At 35.3% G+C, this 21,471-nt stretch overlaps 1 protein-coding gene across 1 annotated transcript in view; it reads left to right on the plus strand.

Moving 5' to 3' along the window:
• LOC136027077 (histone-lysine N-methyltransferase trithorax-like) overlaps positions 1–21,471 on the plus strand; it is a 136,027-nt gene that overhangs the window by 48,155 nt on the left and 66,401 nt on the right. The window contains exons 7-9 of the mRNA XM_065704016.1: positions 8,017–8,217; positions 11,291–11,566; positions 15,082–15,243. Coding sequence (XP_065560088.1) covers positions 8,017–8,217; positions 11,291–11,566; positions 15,082–15,243 — 639 coding nt within the window. The remainder of the gene's footprint in view (positions 1–8,016; positions 8,218–11,290; positions 11,567–15,081; positions 15,244–21,471) is intronic.

Genomic DNA, 21,471 nt, shown 5'->3' on the forward strand with positions numbered 1-21,471 from the left:
AAGGAATTTAGCAGATTTAAAATAAATACGGTGAACAATTTTTGTGGCACTTGGTATTAACCAAGTGACATAGCGATCGCAAATTCTGTCGGTCTGTCTGTCGGTCCCGGTTTTGCTACTTTAGGCACTTCCAGGTAAGCTAGGACGATGAAATTTGGCAGGCGTATCATGAACCGGACCAGATTAAATTAGAAATAGTCGTTTTCGCGATTTGACCATCTGGGGGGGGGAGTGGGGAGTCGGTTAATTCGGAAAAATAGAAAAAATGAAGTATTTTTTGCTTACGAACGGGTGATGGGATCTTAATGAAATTTGATGTTTGGAAGAATATCGTGTCTCAGAGCTCTTATTTTAAATCCCGACCAGATCCGGTGACTCCGGTCCGGTTGAGGGGGGGGGGACCTAAAACCTTGGGAAACGCTTAGAATGGAGGGATCGGGATGAAACTTGGTGGGTAAAATAGGCAGAAGTCCTAGACACGTGATTTACATAACCGGAACGGCTCTGCTCTGTTTGAAGGAGTTGGGGGGGGGGGGGGGGTTAATCTGAGAATTAGAAAAAATGAGGTATTTTTAACTTACAAAGGAGTGATCGGATCTTAATGAAATTTGAAGTTTTGGAAAAATATCGTGTCTCAGAGCTCTTATTTTAAATCCCGACTGGATCCGATGACATCGGGGGGAATTGAGGGGGGGGACCTAAAATCTTGGAAAACACTTAGAGTGGAGGGATCAGGATGAAACTTGGTGGTAAAATAATCATAAGTCCTAGATACGTGATTGAAATAATCAGAACGGATCCGCTCTCTTTGGGGGAGTTGGGGGAGAAGGGTTAATTCTGAAAAATTAAAAAAAATGAGGTATTTTTAACTTACGAAGGAGTGATCGTATCTTAATGAAATTTAATTTTTAGAAGTATATCGTGTCTCAGAGCTCTTATTTTAAATCCCGACCAAATCCGGTGAAGGAGAAGTTGGGGGGTGGAACCTAAAATCTTGGAAAACGCTTAGAGTGGAGGGATCGGTATGAAACTTGATGGGAAAAATAAGCACAAGTCCTAGATACAGGATTGACATAACTAGAACGGATCTGCTCTCTTTGGGGGAGTTGGGGGGGGGGTTAGTTCTAAAAAATTAGAAAAAAAGAGGTATTTTTGACTTACGAAAGAGTGTTCGTATCATAATGAAATTTCATATTTAGAAGGACCTCGAAACTCAGATCTCTTATTTTAAATCCCGACCGGTTCCTGTGTCATTAGGGGGGGGGGGCGGAAATCTTGGAAAACGCTTAAAACGGAGAGATCAGTATGAAACTTGGTGGGAAGAATAAGCACAAGTCCAAGATAGGTGACTGACATAACCGGACCGGATCCACTCTCTTTGGTGGAGTTTGGGGGGGGGGGCTAATTCGAAATAAATTAAAAAAAAGAGGTATTTGTAACTTAAGAACAGGTGATCAGATCTTAATGAAATTTGATATCTTGATATCTAGAAGGATCTTGTTCTTTAGAAATCTCATTTTCAATCTCGACCAGATCTGGTGACATTGAAAGGAGTTGGAGGGGGGAACTGGAATTCTTGGAAAACGTGAAAATCGATGTATCTGACGAATAGGTGATCGGATCTTAATGAAACTTGATATGTAGAAGAATCTTATGTCTCAGATGCTCCATTTTCAATTTGAATCGGATCCGGGGAGATAGAGGGCTGGATGGGGGAAAACATAATTCTAGGAAACCGGAAATCTTGGAAAACTCTTAGATTGGAGAGTTCGGGATGAAACTTGATGGGAAGAATAAGCACAAGTTATAGATACGAGATTGACATAATTGGTACGGATCCGTTCTCTTTGAGGTAGCTGGGTGTTGTTAATTTGGAAAAATCAGAAAAATTTCGGTATTTTTAACTTAAGAACGGGTGACCATATCTTAATGAAATTTGATATTTAGAAGGAACTCATGTCTCAGAGCTCTTATTTCAAATCCTGAATTTCTTATTTCAATTTCAAAATTTCTTTTGAAATTGAGGGGAGTTGGAGGGGGAAACCGGAAATCTTGGAAAACGCTCATAAATGTCGTCGATACGTGATTGACGTAACTGGACTTGATCCGCTCTCTTTGGTGGAGTTAGGTGGTGGGGTTCAGTGCTTTGGCGTGTTTGGTGCTTCTGGACGTCCTAGGACGATGAAAATTGGTAGGCGGGTCAGGGAGCTGCACAAATTGACTTGATAAAGTCGTTTTCCCCGATTCGACCATCTAGGGGGCTGAAGGGAGAGGAAAAATTAGAAAAATTGAGGTATTTTTAACTCACGAGTGGGTGATCGGATCTTAATGAATTTTGATATTTAGAAGGACCTCGTGACTCAGAGCTCTTATTTTAAATCTCGACCGGCATTAAGCCTCTAATTTTCCTTTTAAAGCAATCTATTGATTCTTATAATTTTGCTAGAGCTCATAACATATGAGCTCTTGGCTCTTCCGACCTCGTCACAAGTGCCATATGAGCCCTTAGCTCTTGTTTTTTTTTTGAAGCAAGAAATAGTTGCCAAATAGGAGGCAGAGCAAGAAGATGATACACAATTAGACTAATGCGAAGTTTACAAAGATAGAAACGACTAAGGTGGTTAATATTAGAGGCAAGTGAAGAATAAGCTATCCTTGTCTTTTTTTCAAGATTTTGGATGCCAAGCTTAATAGTTTCTTTAATTAAATTTCCAACGGGCATTCCCAGATAAATAAGGCTTTTAGAGATGAGAATGCAAGTTTCAGGAAGTTGGAGGGATTTATCAGAGCATCCTTTGAGGTTGAAACCGACAGCTACAGTTTTATCAACATTAAAACTTAAACAGCTACAGTTTTATCAACATTAAAACTTAAACCATTAAAACTGATATTCTAGTTTTAACTTCGAGGAAGTGCTCTAACAACCTGAGAAAGTGCGACTCAGATTCAGGATATCGTCAGCATACGTAAGTAAAGGCACGTCTAAACCCCAGCAAATACAGATGGACTCATAAAAAGCTCTGAGCCGCTCTTCATTTTGACACGAAGATGTTGATACATGTATCGAAGACACTTTATAACTGAGAAGTCAAGCCCTCTCTTTAGAGCTTTATCCAAATTCTGGACAAAAATACACGAATCAAATGCCCTGGCTATGTTCAGTGCGCATAGAACAAGCAAATCCCCGGAACCTTCCGCATCTACAAGAACCTTAAAAGGGGAAAAAAGATCATGCTCACGACTAAGTTCTTTCTTACACAAATAGGTAAGTGGTCAGAGTAGTAGTCTTCACGAAGTATAGCGGCTTGTTTAATGGGAAAAGAAGAAACAATATGATCGAGGTTCGAAGTTGAAGAGCTGTGGCCAATATAGGTATAGGATGCATTTTTGTCAACTAATAAATACGAAGGAAGAATGGAGCTCCAAAAGAGCTGGCTTCTGGGGAGCGTTTTATCAGTCAAATCACACTTAAAGTCACCTAACAATATCGAGCGCATGACAGTTGATTTTGTATTTTTATTGATCAGCTTACACACTTTCTTGCAAGCCCCCGTAAACTTCGTGTCGGATTTTTCGTTACGATAGTTTGTTGGTACGTAAACATTCAGTATGGACGTATTCAGATATGACACAGCAAGAATATGATCACCTGCTTCGATTAACCCACAGGGTAAGTGAGTCAAAATCGTGAGGCCGCCGAAGGGACGTCCACACGCTGCCGTTATTTCTAAAAACATCAAAACAAGAAAAACAATAGGTAGCTAGCTATTTACGCCCTTATTTTTGCCGGAGAAAAAACACAGTGCAATCCGACGAGATTTTTATCCATTCTCTTTTGTCTGCTGACGAAAATGTGCTTGGAGGCAAATAATATCATATTCCTTGAGAAAGAAGAGGGAAGAATATTATTGATTAATTTATATGCGAAAATACTAACTTGGTAATGTCTTGTTTTTGAAATGTCAAAAAGTTTATTCTTTTTCTAAAGTTCATTAATATTATGAGTAAACAAAGTTTTAGGTGACAAAAGTTGAAAGGCTTTATTTAGAATTTTTCTATAACAGGACACAGAATTACTAGCCCATACAGAGTAACCATAACAAATGTACGGGTAAAAAGTAGCGAAATAAAGCAATCGAAGAATTTTTCGGGATACTAGGTTTTTAACTCGGCGAAGCAATCCCAGAGATCTGGACAACTTTGAAGCTATAATATTGGAATCGTGTCAAGAGCTTTCTTCAAATTCAGGAATAAAGCCGCTGGAATTATACCCGCTTCAAACGATGTATTTACCCAGTCAACAAGTTTAATAGTTGCCATTTCCGTGGAATTATTTATTCTAAACCGAATTGAGTACTTATAAGAATTTTACTATTTTCAATGTAATCAGTTAGCTTGGATCCTATAACCTTTTCTCATATTTTTGAAAAGAAAGGGAGGATAGGAAGAAGGAATGAACTGGGTCAAAAAATGGGATTTTATCAGAAAGTTTTTCGTTTATATTCCATGATACAATCGAAGTTGGACGCAGCATTATTCCGAAATCTGTTTTAGCAGAGATTGAGACGGGACACGTGTAGCTGTAGCAGGGATGATCAGTAGACTTACATAGTGCTCATTTTGTCGGTATCGAACAGGGATATCGCTTGCGGATTTGCAACTGCATCCATTAGGTCAGTTTTTGACTCGATCTGTAACTTGAATGAACGGGAGTGACCAATTTGCTTGGCAATAATGCATTTAGGAATTAGGATTCGTATACCATATTCTCGAAACTCAACCGGGATAACTCTAATGATTCCAAAGTAGGCACTACTTTTAATCTTGGCCTCGACGTTCGGGCTACTGCTCGCAAGTGCCCGTTGCACAGCTTCTAAACCTGCTTTTGAGGCAGTGACGACACGCCAGTTTACTTTATTCGGCTTTAGCTTGACAATTTTATCACAAGTTTTGCCTCATACCTTTTCAAGGAACTCCGTTCTGAGAGGGGGATTTTCAAAGTCACGAGAAAGATTTTTCGCTATAACCGCATCCGATGACTTTTCAAGCTCATCTATATTAGGGACCAGGGAGGGCATATCAGAATTTTCACGATTCATAAAAGCATCTAACGTGTTGTAGATCTGGATCATTTGTCTAGTAAGAACGGCGGACACTTCGCCACGAACAAAGGGGACCTCAGCAGGTTCTACAACGACAAAAGTCGGAAGATAAATACTTTTTTTTTATCACATTCATCAGAGACTCGAATCACTTCAATCACGTTGCCATGCGGGTTTACTTTAATAGACGCTCTTGTGCTGATTCTTTTTGCTTCCCATAGGACGTTTTCGCATCACTAATATCATCTTTTTTTGAAGAATACGATTGTCCGCTTGTGAAGTCCGGTTATGAAATTATTTCAATATAATACCATATGGAATCACAATTGTCTTACTGTATTAACAGTCTTACTCCATGAATGAGATTATATCCAAAAAGAGGTGTATACAGTATGGACTCTCAATTGAGACTCGAACTTGAGTGGTAGGGGATATATCATACAAGTACCGTTTTTCGTTTTGTTAAGATATAATTTCTTTCTTTTTTTATGTTTTGCTTCTCTATTCAAAAAGATTTCCAGATTGTAACTAAAATATATGCGGCTGTGCTTTCTTAAGCTTAAAATAGCTTTTTCCAAAAAAAGAAGTTTTTCAAAGAAAAGTAAAGAATTGCATTAAAACAAGCACGAGCAGAAATAAAGTCAAGCAATAACTCGAGATTGAAATGAAATGAATAGAATGAAATGAGAAACTACCAAAAACAGGAGTAGGGCTACCGCCTCCTAATCCTTCTAAAGTCAAGTGAATCTTTTTTATATTTTGCGCTTCTGCTGAAAAGGATTTTCAATCAAAATTTTTGGACTGTATTTGTATCCTAATTTTGCGGATACGATCTTATGGATCTATTGTTCCCCTTTTAATAAATTAAGCATATTGATTAAACTGACATATATATTTAGGAAGATATAGATCAAATTAAACCACGTTTTCAAAGTTAAATTTTATTCAATTTATTAGATTTTATTTCAGCTCTAATAAATTGAAATAAAATCGGGAAAATTTTCCACCGTGTATAACAATTATTGCAGTATTAAATGATAGTGTTATTGGTAAGAAGAGACCGAACATTTTTTGACGGAAAGCTTGAATATTCTCGTCTAGAAAGGTTTAGTTGAAAGTCAAAATAGAATTGTAAAAGCTTACTTATAGATCAGGTACAAAATTGCATTCTTTCGTAAGAAAATTACAAATTCGACGGGCATCCGACGGAAAGCTTGAATCATCTCGTCTAGAAAGGTATAATTTAAAATCTGAATAAAATCACGAAAACTTATTTACAAACCATGCAAAAATTACATTTATTTGTAAAAATTACAAATTCGACGGAAATCTTCAATATGTTCGTCTAGAACGGTTCTATTAAAATCCAGATTACGAAACACTTATTTATAAATAATGTAAAAAATTACATTTATTCGTAAAAAAATTGCAAATTTTACAAAAATTTCGACGGAAAGCTTGTATTTGCTCGTCTAGAAGAGTGTAATTTAAAATCTGATTGAAATTACGAAAACTTATTTATAAGTTACACCAAAAATTACATTTATTCGTAGAAAAATACAAATAACTTACTAATGACTCTTGAAATTAATATATAACGGAATGTGTGAATATCCTTCGTTAGAACTTATATGTCTGTTTAAAATATGTTTTATTTATTTAAAAAGCGTTAACTTGAGATTGCGCTTATTATAAGAAAATATTTATTCTAGTAAATAAACAGAAAAGGAAAAAAGGAGGAAAATTCAAATCCAGAGATCTGAATTATAACAATGCAAACGTTTTGGCAAAGACCTCCTCTTGCCTATCTGCAGTGTAAGTAGAGATGCCACAAAAACTATAAAAGCCAAAAAAAAAGAAAAACAAAAAAAGAAAATCAAAAAAGATAAAAAATAGAAAAAAGAACAGGATAGAGATAATGATCCTTATCCTGTCTCTTTTAAGAAAACCTACTTAAATAGAAAGGAAATAAGAGAAAGACATATATCGAAATAAAAAATGTTTTCTTGAATTTGAGCTGGAATCTTAGTTACCCAGACTAAAAATCACGAAAACTTATTTACAAACCATGGAAGAATTACATTTATTTGTAACAATTAAAATGAGAAAAAAAGAAAAAGAAAAAAGAACAGGATAAAGATAATGATCCTTATCCTGTCTCTGTTTTAAGAAAACCTATTTAAATAGAAAGGAAATAAGAGAAAGACGTATATCGAAATAAAAATTTTTTCTTGAATTTGAGCTGGGCTCTTGGTTATCCAGAGTAAAAACATTATGTTGAAAGAGGATACATTAATTTAAAAACAAACTTCTGTTTAATGTCACAAGAACGCTACAATAACAAATTTAAACTCTGGATTTTTCCAGTCAAATACTTAAAATTTAAAATAGGACAAGATTGGTTCTAAACGACGACGACTACCAGAAGCTTTTGTGTCCCTCCTGTATTTTTTTTTAAAAAAGATCCACATATCTTTTGTTGATGACAAGCTTTTATTTCGGCCTCATAGAATGCTAAACACACATTAAGAGGAGTCTTAAAAACATATCGCCGGGTATGTGTTTGGAGGGAGGGGCCTTGGTACCTATTTCGCGTCCTCCCACTCTCCCCAAAACCTTGAGGTTTTACGATTTTCTCCAAAATATGTTATATTTTCTTTCAATATGTTTTTTTTTTGCTTTTTATCTGTATCCATTCGCGTATCCATTCCTTTGTATTTGCCTGGGCTTCGGTGCCATTGATTATGAACATCAATGCTTTTGTGAAGCTAAAATTCTTGTTGTAATCAAAGTGTATCATAAAGGGGCAGTGTCTGTCTGTTAAAGTAATTTTTGGTAGGTTGAATTTTTTTTGAAGAAAATTCACCTACTGAAAATGATTTTACTAAGTATTTAAATTGATTATTTCTTGAAGGTTGCTGCTAACATTGGCGGTTTATCAGTTCCCCCCGTCTCAACAGCCAAACCAAGTGTCCTTCAAGGTGGACTATCTGTAGACTTTTGGGAACCTCATGACATCTCTAATGTCTGGGAACAGGGATTCTCACTCATTGGTGCCGATTTACCGTTGAACTTAGAACTATGTTACTTATGTGGTAGTGCTGGTATGGAAGAAGTAAGTATTTTCTTTGATCAAATAGATTTACTATATTACTATGTTACTATATGTTACTATGTTACTATTTTTTTTTATAAGTCGCATTTATAGAAAATTTTTTGATTTTTATAAATAATATTTATAGAAAAAATGTTGTTTTTATACTATTCTATTCAAAAGGAGAAGCTTACTAGTTGAGAGTGAGGTTTAGTGGCTTCCCGACAAGTCGTGTTCTAGGTCAGTCAAGTATACAAGAAATGACAGCACCGAACTAATAGCTATTTTCAACATTCTATCTACGTTCACTTCCTCCAACCTACAACATTGGTGTGTTGTGGATTCAGGAGATTTCTTTAAACTATGCGAAGGAACTGAAAGCAATTTCTCTACAGCCCGAAACGGGGCATGGAAGATGTTTCAAATCCCTACCTCCATGTCTTCCGTATAATTTTTGGCTAGAAATTTCATTGAAGACTATTATTGTTGTTTTAAGTAAAAAACCGAACTGAACTAAAGTGTACCAAATTTCCTGCAAGAAGCAAAGAAGAATGTGCTTTTGAAATTACCTTTCAAGTTTAATAGGTTGTGGCCAGGTTGTCTTATAAAAATTTTGTCATTTGTTTCGAGCTTTTAAATTTTTCGGAATCCGTGAAATAAATACAGACAAACAACGGTGGTGAAATCGAAGTAACATTCGGATATCACTTGAGGAAGTTTGCCCTGGCTCATCATGATAGGAGTCTGAATAGAAGAAGATGTGGCTGAAAAAATCGAAGTTACTTGTCCTCCCGGATCTGACACCGTGGAATCTGGTGAAAGAAAAAAAATAGGGGAAGAATTTCGTTGTTCAGACATTGACCACATAGGAATCAGCAATATCTTCGCTCTTCTTTTTTGTATTATTGACTGTACCGAGGCAGCCAAAAGCTGACACTTGATGTTAAGTTGGATTGCGTTACCAACAAATTAGACGCTGTAATACAAGTATTAGACATAGGGTGAACAATAAGCGAATAGGGAAATAGGCTTATTAGTCAGTCAGAGAAATTCATTTCTCAGAAACTGTCAAGAATGGAAGGAGTAGAGTCTGAATCCAAAAATTTACAGCAAGTTGGAATCCTAAGAGTCGAGCTCAATCCCGGGCTCAAGAAAGAAAAACTTTCAGGCCCAGAGAAGCTTAAGATTATCAAACTAGGACCATCTCAACCAAAAATCAGTTATTCAATAAACGGGGAAATCTAATCTCAGAGTCCCAAACAAATGGTCATCAAATGGTCACAAAGCTTCTGTGGGTGATCTTATTTGTTTTATAGAGAGAGATAAATCATTGCCAAGATAAGGTAATAATGAGAAACTATTGAAGATAAATTCAGAAAAAGAAATGGAAAAAGGGCATCGCATTATACAAATGTTGTTAAATGTTACCACCACTCCAGGTAAAAAAGGGCTGACATTTCGTGGATAGAATCATAACGGGGAGAAATGACGTTGAACTAGCCAATCTTCTTTTGAGACACAACATCGAATGAAAAACCAGATGAAGCCGAATGTCACCAGGTATCTGTCGGGTAGCAGCCAAAAATTAATTGCGATTGTCGGAACAGATCCAGTTCAAATAATCGTAGCAGAAGTTAATGAAAGTTCTTTGACATCTTCGCACACAAAGCACCCGGTGTCAGCCATGAAGAGTGTTTAGCTATAGGTGTGCAGTACATTGATAGAAAGGGAAAGAGCGTTTACTCGTCATTGTCGATTGTGAGTCAAAGAAAGGAGCCGATATAGCAGAAGAAATTCTACGAGTTTTGCGAAAGGCTCGTATCAACGAAAAAAAACTGGCATTTCAATGTTACGATTATGCAAGTAACATGAGTGGGTGCTTTGAGGGAATATAAGCTCACATTTCAAAGAAGTTAGGAAGAAATATTCAATAGCTCAGATGCCTAGTATGTAGAGGGAAGATTATCGGTGTTTTTGCAGAGATTTGCAGAAGCACTGTAAGCATCATCGAGTTTGTCAAGTTGTTCTCTCTAGCGAAAAAGAACAGACAAGGGCTGTCTGTAGTTTACAGAGCATTCGCTTTTGCAATAACTATTCTAATGACATTGGCAGATGTGAACGAATATTTATCAAGATGAAAATGGTCAATAATAGATTAAGGTCAACTATGGAAAACAATCAACTTGACCATCTCATGCTCATGATGTCAAAAAAGACCAACTGAAAAAAAAAAATGATCTCAACTTACTTGTAAAAAAACGGAAAGTTGAAAAGCCGCACAGCCTTAAAGTTTAGCTTATTTCCTTTGTCTTGGTTTTACTTGAGTCTTTCTCTACAATATATGACAATTTTCCGCAACTAATAAACATTGTTTTAACGTATAAAAAACGAATTAAAGAATATCGATTGTCATCGGCACCTACCCGAATTCGTCGGCACATTTGGACGTCCCCCCCTCCCCCAAGATAAAAGGGTAGTGACGCCCCTGGCAATCAGGATGGATTAATAAATTAGCTTCCCAAACCCTTCGAGTACCAAGTTTTATTTGTGGTTACGCTTACTGAATAAACTAATATTACAATTTTTCAATGATTCATATTTTTGTATATCTCATACTCGTAATTCTACTTTCATTTATTGGTTTCTTATAGTTTTCTTTGTTCAATTTCTTTAGTAATACTTTTTAAATAATGGGGATAACCAAAAACGACTTTTTATGAATGTAAATCCACGCTCTATAATGGCTCTTTCTCATTACATTGTAGAACTTTTCACACTGGTGTAACTTAAGGCTTTACGGAGCAAATTTTATGCGTCATGTAGACAGTGCCAAGTAGACTTGAGCGCTAAGTAACATCTTACGTTGAGTATGCTTATGTCACATTTCGAAAAAGTTACCCTACTACGACTATTACTACCGTCAACAACCCACTACATCCTCAAGTCACCTGAGTCCAACACAGGTTCGCTTGATCTTCCTCCACTCCAATTTATAAAACCTATTAATAAATTTTACAATAAACTAATAAAATTTTCTTGGAAAGCCTTTCATGGTTTCAAACCTACCCTGTCTCCTATAATATATATTTTTCAGTTAATTTACTGTTCTGCCTGCTGCGAGCCATTCCATCCATACTGCCTTTTAGATGAAATAGAATTTCCTGATGCTCATAGCTGCCAATGCTGCAATCCAGCTCAAGCTACTCAGCAACTGCTCAAATTTACTCAAAGAGACTGGCTGTGTAAGCGCTGTACGATTTGTAACAAGTGTGAACTACCGGGTGCAGATAAAATGAGATGTCAGCATTGCGGGGACTCGTATCATTTCCAGTGTGCTGATATTGGAAAAAATTCAAGAGATTGTCAATGGGTAAGATTTCATTTTTGTTCACTTTTTTCGTTTTTGGAGGATTAAAATAATTTAAGGGTATAATATTAGATTGAATGTAGTCTATTTCTTTGAAATTAAAATTATTTACCTCGAACTAGGCTCAGACTTAACAGTTCCCGTGCATTCATCAACATTAATCGGTAAATTCATTCAACACTTTTCACTTGCATCATCTAAGTTCATCAACAATGTTCAGTTGCATCAATAGATTTTGTCAACAATTCTCAAAAGGCCTTTGAACTACTTCTTTTTCTTTCACTGCAACAATAAAAAGAAAATATGCCTGGGTGGTTTTCCTTAGCATTAGTGAAAGCTATCATTTTATAAAAAGTTAGTTTCTGCATTTTTTAGTTCGTCGTACATCCCTATAAATGATAATAATTCACAATGATAATATACTACTGCTCTTCAGTTGATTCATGTGTCCAATGGTCATTTTGATGAAACGTCAAAATGCTGTTATCCATAGCAGAATATTTTTACTTCTGTCACCGTATAGCATGAAAGTTCCGGATAATGGAAAATAGCTGATGTATCTATCCAATCATTCTTTATTTGTGTCCAAAATTAATTTTTGCAGATCTCGAACAACCATTTAGGACAATTCCTGTGTATTATATTATATGACACTTATCCAATTGACGAATTCGAAACAAGATGTTGGGCAGGGGCCTCTATTCAAGGAAATATAGAGTGTTGAGCAAAATTTTTTTTGACTAGATACACCAAAAAAGATTTTTTCAAAACCTAGGGGGTGTACTTTTTTCGTTTCTTTCAAGTGAAAATACCAATAAAGGTTTTCGTTTCAAAATATAAGTTAGAGCCAGCTCCTCCCCCTCTAGAGTATAATAAAATTCCCGGAGATAAAGTCCTATGGAGAATTCCCAGTAAAACCTAGGAAAATCCTGGTGTTATGGGAAAATTCTGGTAAAATCTGAGTAAACGCTGGTAAAATTTCCTGTTTCTGATGTATGAGAAAAGCATATTTTATAACAACGAGTCTGCTTTAATATGTTCTCTTATATATTGTGCAAAGCGGATTTTTGATTTATGTCTTGTTCCTCTCTTATTCTTAGCTGCCTGCTCATCTTTACCAAGGCACTTTTGTTGCCCCTGTTTACTCCTTATCACTTTGTTCAAGTCATTATCAAAGGCATGTATTCATTGAAGCTAGACTTGTAACTCACCTTTCATAAAACAGAAAGGCTTAACAATTCCAAACCTTATTAAAATCTAGTCACAATTGATGATTACAGAATTGGTAGTAGCTTATCTCTCCTATTTTTTCAAGATGTGACTTTTAGTGACCCCCCTCCCCAAATATGACCATGGCAGAAAAAAAAACAACCAACTTTAATGATTTGAAGGCTAGCTGGTAGTCACGTTTGCTTTCACTGACGCAAATTGTTGAAGTAACAACGCACGGAGAGAAAGTACTAAACGTTATCTTTACGAACATTGAGGTATTAGTGACCACCGTACTGTAATATAGAAGCCCAGCAGAAAACCCCCTGACACATCCCAGTCAATGGTTAAGTACCGCCCACTTACTCAGGAACGATTCCAGATTTACCGCGCGAGGTTCGCTTGGAAAAACTTGTCCATATTCCTTACTACGAAAAATGGCAACAATATGATGCAAGAAGAGGTTACTACTCTACATTTCCAAGAGCACAAAGTAATTTTTGTGAAAAGACAATTCCTTGTAAAGTCACAAAATCGGCCATTGATCCATTAAATCATGAAATGAGCTCGATAAATTGGGGCATAAAGATTAGGCTAAAAAAAAAGATGAGCAATGCCTAAAAATATGTCCAAAAATAAAGAAATCGAAAAAGGAATATAGTATTCAAGTGTTTGACAAGCTCTGGAAGTCCAATCCCTCTAGATTTCATCAAAAGGTCCAAAGAGATCGTATGGCAAATTCGAAAACAGCTGACAATCTATGGAATTTATGGTAAACCTTCAAGTGATAAAAGTAAAGGACAAAGATGAAGCTTAAACGAACAAAAATTGTGGCTTTACTTAATAATTTAATTAAAAGAACAAAGCTTTATGGCTTTGTAAACGACAGTGACTTTGTTGTTTAACAAAGTTTAGTTAAATGAAATTATTCCACCGTCAAATCTTCTTTTTCAGTAAGTAATTCCTGCTAAAATTTCGATTTCCAGCTTTTCAGACAGTTCGTGGTAACGAACTGTTGTAAGGAGCGACCCGGCTCAATAGTAACCGAAACTCTAAAAATTGTTGTCCCCTCCTCGCTCTTTACGCTAAAGTTTTTTATTGTTTTAAAAAGTAGAGTTGTAAGAAAGAGTCAAACTTTAGCGTAAAGAGCAAGGCGTTGAGTAGGGGACAACTTTTTTCATATACGGAATAATTTTTGTTCGTTTTAAGTTTTAATGTTGCTCCTTACTTGCAGTTTAAAAAACTTGTTTTTTGTTTTGTTTAATATCTCATCAGAGGCGTATATTGGGAGAGGCTTCAACTACAGCCAAAATGATTAAACATGTTATTTTGCTCAATGTAGACGTAATTTATTCGCAAAAAAATCAACAAATAAAAGCATAAGGCCCCGTAACCTGGGCTTGTATTGCCACTCTAAAAAAACTTACATCCACTTACATCAGTGCATTTGGGTTCCCATTTCACAGCAAACAAAAAATATATAGAACATATTAAACATATAGAACTACTTGAGAAGAAAAAACTACAATTCATAAACCTGCAGGCGATGGTGTCTCAACTGCTCACGGAACCCAGACCTTTTAACAATATCCCTAATAGAAGATGGCGTCTGAGACCACAGTACTGTAAGAATATGACGAACAGAGAAAGCAGACCTCGCAAACACTCTAATCGGCCTTCTATACATACCAACTTGTCTCGTTAGATGCCCATGAGCATCAGCAGCTGTCTCAAACATATGACGAAGATACATTGGAGCAAAATTATTAATAATATCTTGCATTAATTGAAGCTTATAAAATAAGCACAGCCCTGAAAACGGTAAAAAATGGATTCGTGGATAAATATTTGTAACTGAGGCAAGTCTATCAGTTCCATAAGTAGCACGCACAGCTGAATTCTGGAGAACACGCAAAAATTTCAGGTGAATATAAAAGACTCCAGACCAAACCGAACAACAGTATAGTAAACAAGGATGGACCAATGGAAAATGTAAAAGATGTAAAGCCTTCTCCGGAAACTGATGCTGTAGATTCATTATCATACCCATATTCCTTGCTACTTTCGACGATATACACTACATGCTCTGAAAAACTTAAAGTTTCATCAATTATTACACCTAGGCATTTCACTAACTTCTAACGCCTTATTGTCGAATCTCCTACTGTAAGCTCTTGCAACCAGGGGTAATATATTAATATGCTGATATAATAAAAGTAGTGTCATTTTATTGCTTATTTCATATTTTTTTTCTCATTTTAATAGCTGTTTTTTTGACAATAGTTGTCAATCCCTAAATGCTTTTTTAGGCTTGTCCACAGTGTTGCCGTTGCAAGAGTTGCGGTGTATCTGGGGCCAAATTTCATGTTGGCAACCGCCTTCTGTGTAATATATGTTATAGCCTGCATCAAAAGGGGAATTTTTGTCCAATTTGTGAGCAGTGTTATCAAGATGATGATTTCAATTCGAAGGTACAACTCATTTTCTCCGCAACTATTTACTAGCTTTGTACACAATGTTAGAGTTATGGTATTTGGAAGGTTCCGGGTAAATACTTAACCAACCCTCACCAAATAAAACTAAGATAATAAAAATTAGGGTTTTTGCTTTACTTGTGAATTGTAGAGAAACGATTTCGAAACCTGCAGAGGAGAGACATTGACAATACCCCTACTTCACGGGTATAGTGAAATTTCAAACTTTCGTGGTCATTAATATATATTTCCCAAAAATTAAATTTGGCTTTACTTCTTAGCTGCAAAGGAGTTTTCCTTTATCTTTCTTTATTTATATATGGAAATAAAATTCTTTAAACAGTTTAAATGATAAAAAGATTTCATTTCATTATTTTGCAAATTTATTTAGTTAAATAAATTCAATTATAGTGATTCGAAGAAAGAAAGCTTGCATCACCGCTTTCTTTTACTGTTGTCAAGGTCTCCTAGAATCTACTGGATGTTTACTCCAAGAATTTGACTGAATCCCTTCCACGGCCTCCATGATTAGTGTTTTCCTAGCCGTTCTGGTCAATTTAAAATTTTATGTAATATTAGTAGCTAGACAAAACTAAATTTGCATCCCCTGGCACATATTCTGGAAACCTAATATAAAAAAATTGTGCCGCGTTAATTTGTTTCTATTTTTTTTCTAAATACAATTGGTGTTATCTTCGCTAAATATTTGTATTTGTCTTTTTTCACCCTATTCCACGTGACTCAGACACCCAAAATCATTTTTATGAATTCAGATATTTAACAAGAAAAAGTGGTATTCAAGAAAACAGATTTTCTCAAGGTAGTTGCCATCGAGAAAGATTTCCTAAAAACGGCCAAAAAGAATGTTGCGAAAAATTTTATTTTGCTCAGCTGTTAGGATGTAAGGGATAATAAAAGCGAAAATTTTCCCTAGTTTCCTAGGAACCATCACCTAAGGGAATACCTAGAAGTGTTCACTAAGGCTGGTTGAAATTAAATGAGTGACTCAATGTTCCCAAGGTTACGCCTCTGCTGAAACTGATTTTATGGCAAACATTTTTTTTTAATTTCTTTAATAATGAATGTAATTTTTTAAAGCATATTCTTGTAATTTGTGTGTAATTAACGTGCTAGAAAATATCGTTACAAATCAAAATAGTAAACATGGATACTCTTGAGAAGTGTTTAATGTTGGGTCTGTTGAGGTTACGGGTACAAATTAGGGGAACGGGGTCTAACCCACTAGGTTTTATCCCCCTTTTGATCTAAAACAAGTTCTTTTTTGTTATTCCCTCTGCAAGATACCCCACACCCTCTAGAGTCTAGATGTCTGGAGTGTCTAGAATGTCTAGTGTCTAGACATTAAAAAAAACTGTTTTTGTATCTCAGTAAAAAAAAAAAGAAAAAAAAAAGATCTTGAGGAAACCAATCTTTATCTTTGTGAATTAGTTTTATATCTATGTACAATTAAAATATTATGTGTAACTAGTATAACTAATAAATTAAATATATTTCAAACCAAAATTATCCTGGAAAATACGTGAAATTTATATCAGGACAGAAAGACAAAAATCGGGTTATGTGGAACGATAGGGTGAAAATTTCAATAGAAACTTTGTGAGTAAATATTTAATTCGCTATTTGAGATTTATTAATATTTTATGTGCTTACTTTTATACTTTGTTGTAAATGAAAATAAAAAATCTCTGTTTTTTTAGCTTCATAATTTTGTCAAAGTGGGATCAAGTCAGGAAATGATTTGTTCATGACTAACAACATAATAAAAGAAAGAAAATGTCTTCAAAATGTTTTGTCTTGAATCTTCCTGAGCAAAGGTGTAAAGATATAAAGTTTGAATCGGTGGTTGGAGAATATTTTGCTGTATAGTATCTTTAAAATATCCATTTCCTCAAGTTTAGTCATTTTTCTTAATACTTTCTTGAGAGGAACAGAAGCATCTTGATCTTTGACCATAAGGGGAGAGGGTTAATCTATTCCAGGTGAACAATTGATTGTAGATTGGCTTTTAGGTCCATCTTAATCCTGGTGTATCCGAAAAGTCTAAGATAGTATCAAGGTGAAATTTAGGGGAATGTCGAGGGAGTTTTGGATTAATTCAAAATAAATTATTTGTGTTCTGGTTGTCAAAAGCGTAAACCTACAAAATCTTGGGAACAACTAATGGTATTAAGGTGACATTTTCAGAGCTGTTAAGTGGGTTATTGAACTGGCCAAAAGACACTACTGCAAAGGGCATTAAGTTGGAACTTTTGGGGCTTGTTGAGTGGGGTGATTGCCTAACAAAAGAAACGGTGCATTACCGTTGTCATAAGGTTGTATCTTTAGTATCTCAGGAATGGCTATGAGAAATTACTAATGGTGTATTCAATATAGTGCTTGCTACATCATTATTTATTTTAATTCAGAGATCGGATTGATTCATTGCCTTATGTCCTGTCTTGGGAGGAAGGGCAGGTCTTGAATGATTTTCACGGGAGTCTTCCCGATTTCAGATATATCTCATTTCAGTTATATTGGGCCACGGGTCGGAATTGAAAGAATTATGATAGTTTAAAATACATGAAATTAACATGTAGTTATTTTTTTTATTAACGAATCGGAACGTTTAGAGCGCATATGATGAACTTGATAGTAAGGAATTAATATTCGATCCGACTTTCAATTTTTTGTCTAAATGGATTTTAAGTAAACCGAATTTCAAATTAACCACGAATATTGAATTTAACATGAATAGCGAATTGAAAATAAAGAAACTAAATAATTCAAGATTCCAAAGTCTAGTCAATTATAGTGACGAACTAAGATTGAATAGTACAAATTACATTAATAATTACATAAATATATTGTAATTATTAATATTGAATTTTTAATGTTGAAAAACTCTCCTGCTATTCATAGGAATAGGCCACAAGTCAATAATTCTTGATTGGCTATTACGTTTTGCTTGACTTTTGAGTAATTCGACTTTTTTTTCCCTAGCGAAAGCGGGTTTTGAAAAAGGTAATTATATTTGTTTTGGAATGTTACATGTTTGTTGACTTTTCTAAACACTTTCTTTTTGGATCCTTATTAAGCATTTTTTGTGGTCTTGTTTATTGTTATAGACTACTTAATTTTTGGATGTCTTTTATTCAATTGCTCAATTAAAGTTTTGAATGTGTGCAGTATAGAATAGAAGTTCTGTGTGCATAACCTAGATGAAGAAGAAGTAGAAGAAATGTGTGTATAATCTTAAACGAATATAATCTGTATTAGTTTTTGTCATATAAAAGCTTTAGATGCATTTACATTAAGAATATGGGATGGGAGAACAATCAAATGGGGAGTAAAACTTTCCTGGACTTATATTTTACTGATAATCTTAGCATCCTAGCTAAAAATGTGAGCAAAATGAATGAACTTTTGAAGGTTTTGCGAGTTCAGAGTGCTAGAATAGGTTTGGAAATTAATGTTAAGAAGATTAAGTCGCTAAGGCAGGGAATAAGCGAAGATGAAAATATGACGCTGGGTAGCGAAAAGGTCGATCAAGCGGACAACTTCACTTTCCTTAACAGTATTATTAGTTAAGACGGTGGGTTCAGTAAAGATGTTAGAAGTAGAATAGACAAGGCTTAGGGTGTTTTTTCACAATTAAGAGCAGTTTGGAAGAGTAGGAAGATAAGTCTGCAAACTAGAAAAGTTTTCTAGAGAAATTGTTTTCTGATTGTTTCAGATACTCGACTGACTGACCGTGCTTCAAACAATTGAATGTACGAAAAGTGTGGTTCAATCCCGCTTTCTAAGGCTATAATGAGAGGAGCTTTGGGATGGCTAGGGCACGTTCTTTGGATGAAGGATGACGGCTTGCCAACGATTGTCCTTTTCGGCCAACCGTCTCGGGCTAAACGGAAAATAGGTAGTCCTCGATTTGAGTGGGAGGATGTCGTAAGGAAAGATTTAATGGAAATGGGAGCTTCATGGGTGGGTGTACAGAGGGAGGCTTCGAATAGATTGCATTGAAGGAGGAACGTGCGTAGCTGTGCTGGCCTCGTGTTACTTCATGCTGCAATGAGTTGTTAGTATTAGTATACCCACCGACAGGACTGTGTCTAAGATTTTTTTTTAGGAGGGAGGGGATGCAAAAAATCAACGAAACACAAAAAAATTGTTCACATCTATTTTTGCTACTTTTTTTTACGAGCAAAAATTGCCGTGGAAACCAGGTAACTTCTTCCTTGGACACGGCCCGGCTAGTTGATTTGGGGTAGGCTAGGAGTAACTTAGCAATAGTTACTAGACTGGAGGAATCAACGGATATTTTTGTTAACTCTGTAATGTTCTGTCTTTTTATATTCTGTCTTTTTCACTAAGTTTAGTTTCAAGTTCAAAAATTTTGCTAGTAGATTTCCTTGGTAGGTCTTTTGTAATAAAATATTAATCTCTCGTTGAATTTAATCTAGTATTTAATTTAATGCCTTCTTGCAATAAAATATTTTGCAAACAAACTAAATTTTGTAATAAAATATTATTTCATCATTTTTTTTTGCATTGTGTAACGAAAATACATTGTTGAAAAATATTTCGAAGTCAGTTTTTTATTGCTAGTTCAGAAGGCAAAATCTAAAAAGTTAGGCTTAAAAGGAGGTTTTTTTTTTATCTTAATACTTCCAAAGTCTAAAATAGTTTATCCTATAAATTTTGATTGCATGTCTTCACAGGATCACTGACCTTATTGTGATAGCACTGGTCCCAATCCTGGTTTTCCTGAAAACCCATTCACAATGAGGTTATACTAATGCTCAGATTTAACTTACTCTAGTGTCAGCCACTAAATTATCACTGGTTAAGTCTCAATATTAGTAAAATCTTCTTTTGAAAAATGATTAAGAAAAAATAAAGTTTTTCCTCTGAAAATAAAAAACAAAGTTGAAACTTAAAACCAAATATAAATTACTGCTTTGTGGTTTATGCAACACATTTTTGAAAAATTGTTGTAAATAAAATGGCTTGCGACATTTCCCTAAAATTGTAGAACTCAGAAAAACTAGCCTTATACTTAAAACACAGAACCAATGTAACAAAACAGAAAACCCTAAGCGGCGAGCAGAAACTAAACTTTTCAATGGTACAGCCCGATTGGTGTGAACTTACAAAAGGCAGAGGTATGACACCTGTTGTTTCATTCTACCTAAGTTTTATCAAAACTAAAAAAAAATTTCTAATGGATACTGTGGTTGCAATATATTAAGGGACGCCCTCCCCTCTCCAGAGGGATTGAAATCGGAAAGGCCTAAAAGGCAAAACTAGGACACATTCCTATAGCTCCAACTTTGTTTGGTTGGAATTATGACACTTTTATAGATATTTCGAGGAAAAAGATGTAAGGATCCTCCTCCCTTTCTGTATCTCAGAGAATTCAGGTCGTGTCCTATTTTGAAAACAAGTCGGATTACGAACGATGAACTGGTACATTTGCTTTTGCTTCCCATCAAGTCTAGTTGAGATCTGTGTACCTTTTCTGGTATATATTTCAATGAAGTGAAGTTACGCTCACCCTCAACCCCATCCCAGAAAGCGAATTATAAGCGAATTATAACCGAAAAGCCCCCACTACCCACTTGGGCATTGTAAAATATTTCGTCCAAAGGTGGATCGAGATACGAGAACCACTATTATTAGATGTTCTAACGACTACAATCTAGGGACCCCTCCTTCCACAGAGTTCTGATCGCATGAGGACCCCACAAGAAACACAACTTTAATACTTGATCTTTTTTTCTTAATCCCACCTCTTCTTCCCCCAGTAGTACTAAATTCTTTTCTTCCTGAAACTAATAAATGTATTAATATACTTACTAGCTACTTACTTTATATGCACTACTACTTAGTACTACTTACTTACTACCTACTTAGCTACTACTTACTATATAAACAATTACAAGCAAAAATAATAATAAAAAAATACAAAGGAAAACTTTAAGCTTGAAATCATGGGACGTTCTATGAAAAAACATCGTCTTTGTATCATTTCACATGAAATTACGGTCAACAGTTAGTCGAGTTTTTTTATTTCCACTTGCTCATACTTTTTTCCAGTTTTGGTTGACATCGCACAACCTCTTCTATTAGATATCTTGATGACAAGCATTTAAGAACTTCACACCTTTTCACCCCCTATGAATTTTGGTTCTGATCACTAAAGGACGTAACTAGGAAACTTTCTTA

This window comes from Artemia franciscana, chromosome 5, assembly GCF_032884065.1.
Source record: "Artemia franciscana chromosome 5, ASM3288406v1, whole genome shotgun sequence".
Classification (NCBI taxonomy): Eukaryota; Metazoa; Arthropoda; class Branchiopoda; order Anostraca; family Artemiidae; genus Artemia; species Artemia franciscana.